This window comes from Phaethon lepturus, unplaced genomic scaffold, assembly GCF_000687285.1.
Source record: "Phaethon lepturus isolate BGI_N335 unplaced genomic scaffold, ASM68728v1 scaffold21342, whole genome shotgun sequence".
Taxonomy (NCBI): Eukaryota; Metazoa; Chordata; class Aves; order Phaethontiformes; family Phaethontidae; genus Phaethon; species Phaethon lepturus.
In genome coordinates this window covers 1-7,042 of record NW_010522879.1, presented here as the reverse complement: position 1 = coordinate 7,042, position 7,042 = coordinate 1, and the positions used below count along the sequence as shown (strand labels likewise).

General features: G+C 40.2%; 1 protein-coding gene across 1 annotated transcript; it reads left to right on the top strand.

Moving 5' to 3' along the window:
* Positions 1-2,315: 2,315 nt before the first annotated feature.
* LOC104614202 (OTU domain-containing protein 6B) lies at positions 2,316-6,269 on the top strand (the record flags this gene model as incomplete). The annotated part of the gene is made up of 3 exons (XM_010281966.1): positions 2,316-2,466; positions 4,446-4,541; positions 5,957-6,269. Coding segments are annotated over exons 1-3 (550 nt in total), but the record flags the coding sequence as incomplete, so codon positions are not given.
* Between the last annotated feature and the right edge of the window lie 773 nt (positions 6,270-7,042).

The window sequence follows — 7,042 nt, the reverse complement described above, 5'->3', positions numbered from 1 at the left end:
CGGCCTCGGCCTTCCGCTCTCAGCCTCACCCTTCGGAAGAGGGGGGAGCGGCCCTTTTGCCGCCTTCGCAAGGGGAAGAGGACGTCGGTAATCAAAGTGTTGCGTCTTGGCAGAGGTGTGATCGCCCGCTTGCTGCTGGGCGCGGTTCCTGTCAAGCAGGCGGCCCGCTGAGTTCGCCTGAGTCGTATCGTAATGCTAGACCATTAACGTTATGTTAACGTTTTGCTGCTTTGTTTTTAAGTTAAAGAAGGTGTGTTTTTGTAAGGCGTTCTAGATTGAAAAGCCTGCAGAAGGGTCAACTGTGTCTCTTCGTTAAAAGCGCTGTTGATCTGAAGTGAACTTTCACGTTCTGTCTGGCCACAGTAAAGTATCCATAGTAGAAGACCTGTGTGGTCTTACAGTGCTACATATGAACTGTTCATGACCCACATTTTACCTACCCTATTACAGTAGATTAATATAATTAAGTAGTTCTGGTAGCTGAATTCTGTTGACTTGAGTTTTATAGTTGATTATAACCTTTTTGGTAAGCTTTTCTCATTGCTGGTGTGTTGATACAGCCTTTTCCTTATTTGGCTTTTTTGGCATGTAATGAAATACGCCAATGTGCAGCCTTTTTATCAGTTAGACTGTTAAAGAAGAGTATGAGACCCAATATGCATTGGTTTGCATATTGTTATTAAATCTACAGGAACTTACTGATGCCTTTTCCTCCCTCAAATTCAGTTCGAATTTAAAAGAGGGGTAGGAATCATGCATTGTAGTTAGGCGGCTGGAGCACATGGGTTGGGAGAGGCCGAGGAACAGAAGGTTTTTCCACCTAGAGAAGGTGATAAGGGAGTATGTAATTGCAGTCCTCCACTGCCTGAAGGTGGGAGGGTAATACATAAGGCAGAGCCCCAGTCTTCCCAGTTAGGAAGGGCAGGTGACCTGTAGGCACACATTTTCCCACTTGAAATACATTCCTGAGAAGTGCAATGATTAACCGTTTGGCAGATAGCAAAAGAGTTTGTTAATAAGAATTAATGTCAGGTGCATCTCAGCCTCTGAAAACCCAGCATCTTCTCTAGCTGATGATCCTTTTCTCCACCCCCCCATATACTTTCTTTGTATATTTGTGTTTGTCTCTTAAGTCGTGGATTTCCTTCTTTCCCATTATGTTAATTTTTATGAACAAAACTGATTTTCTGTCTGACAAACTCAGCTGATTCATCTGTGAGGCTGAATGCTTAACGTAAGTCTTTCAAGTGTGAGCATCCTTGCTGTCTCCTCTTGAAAAGTTTCATTATCATTGCCATCATCTTCAGCTCAATTGTGTCAGTCAAGGGTGAAGGACAGGAAAGTGTACAGTAATGTACATTTCATGTCATGTAAAGCAAAAAAGTGTCATGTAAGGGCACAGGCTGTGTTTGTTCAGCCTGGAGGAGAAGAGAAGCCCATGGGGGATCTGGTTGTACTTTCAGCTGCCTAATGGATGGAGCCAGACTCTTCCAAGTAAAGCACAGAGAATGGACTAGAGACGATGGCTGAAAGTGGTAACAAGAAAAATCCTCACGGTAGGAAAAAAGGAAAGTACTTTCATAATGAGAATAGTTAAAAATGGGGGGAAAACTGCCCAGAAAGGTTGGAGAATGTCCACCCCTGGAGACTTTGCACAGTTTTCTGAATAAATTCCAATCATTTCAGATCAATCTGAATTAACGTAACTTGATGTAGCTTTAAATTGAGCTCTGCTTTGAGCAGGAGGTTGAACTAGATCATCTCTGGACATCCTTTCAAACCAAACTATTCTGTGATTTGAGAAATGGAGCATTGACTTGCAGCCTAAAAATACTTACGGAATTTAAGCAAGTTGATTTTTTTTTTTTTTTTCCTTCTTGAATACCCATTGTACTTTGAGAAACTTTATTTTAAGGACAGGTAAACTCTGATATTCCTTTTCATCTCCTACCTGTGTTTAAAAATGTACACATCTTTCCTGTGACAAGATTTGAGATCTCAGTGCCCAAATAATCTTTTTGAAGGCAACAGGCTGAGTGAGGTCTGCTCTGTTGAGGAAGTTCATAAGTATTTATAGTAGTAAGCTGGCACAAGTTTTTATCTCTTCAGATACAACGTTTACATGTTTTAAGAAAAATATAGATGCTTTAAAATGTGATGATCATAACGGACAGTCTCATAGCTAAACTGTTGAAACATGCTGATATGTTGAAATTTGTAAATTCCTTTCTGTATGACTTGCAGTTCTGTTTTCTGCAGTGACTGTGGAGTATCTAGAAGTAATGTTTTATTACACTACTTGTTTTAACAGCAAAAATTCAAGGCATGAAAAATGCTGTTCCCAAGAATGATAAAAAGAGACGAAAACAGCTGGTTGATGAAGTTGCCAAACTAGAAGCAGAACTTGAACAGAAACACAAGGAGGAGTTAAGGCAGCTGAAAGAAGCTTCACCTGAGCAGAATAAGGTAGGTGCCTGTTGTGGTTTAACCCCAGCCAGCAACTAAGCACCACACAGCCGCTCTCTCACTTCCCCCTGGTAGGATGGGGGAGAGAACTGAAGAGTAAAAGTGAGAAAACTTGTGGGTTGAGGTAAAGACAGTTTAATAGCTAAAGCAAAAGCCGTGCATGCAAGCAAAGTAAAACAAGAAATTCATTCACCGTTTCCCGTCGGCAGGCAGGTGTTCAGCCATCTCCAGGAAAGCAGGGCTCCATCACGCGTAACCGTTACTTGGGGAGACAAACATCACTCTCAATGTCCTCCGCTTCCTCCTTCTTCTCCCAGCTTTGTATGGTGGATGTTTGAATGTTGGAAACACCTATTGTAGTGAATTGACAATTCATAGACCTAATTCTGTATATCCAGTACTGAAAAGAACTCTATTTCTATCATGTGCCTGAACTTAAGGACCATTTGTGCAAGTAGGCCTGTTCATATGCTTTCTCCTACCTAAACAGGAATAGAGCTTATGGCTAAATTGCTGTAATACAGTTATCTGTGAATGATGCTAATGCTCTGTGCTCATACATCTCCTTAGGTGTTTCCCTAACAGTGAGTGTCTTTAGGCTGTGTGAATCTTGTAAAGAAACAAACAGAAACCTGTCTGTCTGACACTTTCTGGACTAGGCGTTTTCTGAATAGTGACCTAACAAAGAATTAAGCAGAATGTACTTGTGTTTGAAAATGAGAGTAAAAATGTTTCTGAATGACTTTTAGGAAACGGACTTTATTGAGAAGCATCTGCTTGTGAAAAAAAATTTTCAGTTGGTGAGAGTTATTACCCTGTAACAATCTTCTGTAGTAGTTTTTAATCAGATGCTTAAACAGATGATGAACGCATAGGCATTAAACATTATGATTCTGTTTACCCGTACCTTAGATTAGTTTCAAGAGTTTGTTTTACATTGTGGAATCACAGAGTCATTGAGGTTGGAAAATACCTTTAACATGAAGTCCAACCATCAACAGAACACCACCATGCCCACTAAACCATGTCCTGAAGTGCCACGTCCACACGTTTTTTGAACACTTCCAGTGATGGTGACTCCACCACCTCCCTGGGCAGCCTGTTCCAATGTTTGACCACTCTCTCAGTAATGAAATTTTTCCTAATATCAAGTCTAAATCTCCCCTGGTGCCACTTGAGGCCATTTCCTCTTGTTCTGTTACTAGTTACTTGGGAGAAGAGACCAACACCCACCTCGCCACAACCCCCTTTTCAGGTAGTTGTAGAGAGCGATGAGGTCTCCCCTCAGCCTCCTCCAGACTGAACAGCCCCAGTTCCCTGTCAAAACTTGAGCTTTTAAACCTTTACTATGGAGGACGTTTCAAGCTAAAATCCTTGCCTTGGGTGTAGCTTTGCCTGAGAGAATTTTGTTTGCAGATGTATGGTTTCTTTCACTTAGCTTTTTTATTTACGTTGAAATATGCCCATGCTTCCAAGGGTGCCACCTAGTTCGTACCGTTATGGGATTAGCTTTGTCATTTTTCTTCAGAAGTGTGAACTTCCTGTCTTTACAATTGCTGGTTATGCTTTGGTATGGAGGGAGGAGCCTTCTCCTGCTTTAATTGTCACAGAAGTTGATAATGGCTCTTTGGGTACTTCAGATGGCTGGTATGGTGAGGAAGACTTTCTCTTTCAGCCAGTAAGCTGTGTTCACGCTTTAGTGTGAAAGCTTGTGAGAGAACATCTAGATTAAATTTGAGATGCGCACTTCATAACTGCCTCTTTGTTGAGACTACAGAAAAAGTAATAAAATGCATGAGAGTGTTTTGGGATGTGAAATGCTTTACTTTTGGCTTTAATGTATTCTGTGCTATACACAGGTCTTTGTGTTTAAACTTCTATACTCTGGAATTACCTAGGAACAGAAATTAAAACTGTTTTAGGAGGTGTATACCTCAGTAGTTATTTGTGCTAATAAGAATATTTAACTTTCTTTTTAGACAGATTCTGTAGCTGATGGAGTTGCAAATTTAGAGCTTGAAGGAGTAGAGCAACAAATTCAGCATCCTCGAATATCAAAAGCACAGAAGAGGCGGGTATGACTTAACATTTAAAAATTTTACAAATGTTTGATTGAAGTTACATTCACTTAAACTTAACTGTAATAACCAAAGTTAAACAATTTTGCAGGGGACATTACCTGGCTAATTCAGTATTGATGCTGTACCTACTGGGTGCCTTGAAAATCTGTAAAGCTGCTACCTAGAGATATGTAAGCATTTTATAAATAGTTGTACTTTTTTTACCCTCAGCCATGAGCTGGGAATCAGAGTAGGTCAGGAGATGGGAGCCAGAAAAAACAAGTGATGTGAAGCAAATTATTTTAAAAGAATTCCACTAAAATCATTAATAAAGAAATAAAGAAATTGAATTAAAATAATGTAAAATACTACATTGAAAATATGCAAGTATTAGAACTTTACACATTTAACAAAAAAAAATTAATACTGAAATTCTGGTAAATTTTTGAGTTGTTAAGGAACACTACCTGGTGTCTCGGCCATTAGGATTAAATCTTGTTGAGATTCAGATGATAAATTGCGACAGATTGTACCTGCATGAATGTAGGTTCAGGGCCAGAAGAGCACTGCTTTATTGCAGAGTCCATCCCCTGTTACGTGATCACTACTACAGAGCTGCCTTGTAATAAACATGATAAAAGGATATTCTTAATTCATCACACCATGTCTAGGCAAACTAGAAACTCTGTAGTCTAGTTTTCCTATATTGTGGTCACCTAAACCAGTCTGGTCTTGATTTGTGGTGAATTTTAAGTGTGAAAGTGAAAAGATCATTCTCTGTACTGCTTACTGTGTTATTTCCTTGTTTACTTTGACTCTTATTCCCTTGTTAACTTAAGTGTAAACTTATGAAGTGTTCTATAAAAGTCAATTTTGTTGTGTATTATTACATCCTCTCTGTTACTCTCTGTATGCATTCTTATCCATGTTTTAGGTTAGGAGCAGTCTTTTATGATGTGTAGTACCTATGCTGAGGGAGTTTCACTATGCAATTATATGCGTAAGTGGTAGATCTCACACTTATTATGGAAGAGCAATGTTTTCTGTTGTTTAATTAGAATTCCCATACTTGAGTTGTTTGCCAGTATGGTGAAATAGATGATTCTGAAGAAATTATTACTATCAATAGCCTTTGTATGTGTGTTGCAGAGTGTTATTTTGCATGTTGATGTAATTAAGATTTTTCCTGTCACATAATTTTGGGTGTGGTGTCAGAGGCAGTTAGGATATATTGGTCACTTACCATTTGCTAAAGTTTGAGTTTAGGAGGTCTCTTAAGATTTGTACTACTGATTGCAGAGAATGTTTCACAGATATGAATGTACTGAGAAAATATTTGAAAAGTTAAAAGCAAGCACTAAGCCAAGAATTGTATGGGCAGCTTCTAAATTTCAATATTTGATGTAATTTTTATGTGTTTTTAATCTAAGGAAAAAAAAGCTGCCTTGGAGAAAGAGAGAGAAGAAAGGATAGCTGAAGCTGAGATAGAAAATTTAACAGGTGCTAGACATCTTGAAAGTCAAAAACTTGCCTCCCTGTTGGCAGCAAGGCACTTAGAGATTAAACAGATCCCATCAGATGGCCATTGCATGTACAGAGCTATTGAAGATCAGCTCAAGGATCACCAAAATTCCTGGACTGTTGCAACTCTGAGGAACCAAACAGCAAAGTATATGCAAAGTCACTTTGATGACTTCCTGCCATTTCTTACAAACCCTAGTACTGGAGACATGTATAGCAGAGGTAAGACTTGTGGTACAAGAGATTTTAAGAACTGTTACAACTATTTCTGATAATTCTCCATTTTGGTTACAGCTGAATTGGGACTAACCCATTATGGTGTTTGTTCCTGAACTTTGTTACTGTCTTGGTTCGGGTGTGTTCTACGGAACACTGTGGTGGGTTGACCCTGTCTGGATGCCAGGTGCCCACCAAAGCCGCTCTGTCACTCCTCCTCCTCAGTGGGACAGGGGAGAGAAAATACAACAAGAAGCTTGTGGGTCAAGATAAGAACAGGGAGAGATCAGTTAGCAATTACTGTCACGGGCAAAACAGACTTGACTTGGGGAAACTAGTTTAATTTATTGCCAATCAAAATTAGGGTAGGAGAATGAGAAATAAAACCAAATCTTAAAACACCTTCCCTCCACCCCTCCTTTCTTCCCAGGCTCAACTTCACGCCTGATTTCTCTACCACTTCCTCATCAGTGGTGCAGGGGGATGGGGAATGGGGGCTGTGGTTGGTTCATCACACATCATTTTCTGCCACTCCTTCTTCCTCAAGGGAAGGACTCACACTCTTCCCTTACTCCAGTGTGGGGTTCCTCCCACAGGAGACAGTTCTCCATGAACTTTTCCAACATGAGTCCTTCCCACAGGCTGCAGTTCTTCACAAACTGCTCCAGCCTGGGTCATTTCCACAGGGTGCAGTCCTTTCAGGAACAGACTGCTGCAGCATGGGTCTCCCACAGGGTCGCAAGTTTCTCTACAGGCTTGGAGAAGAGTAGCTGGAAAGC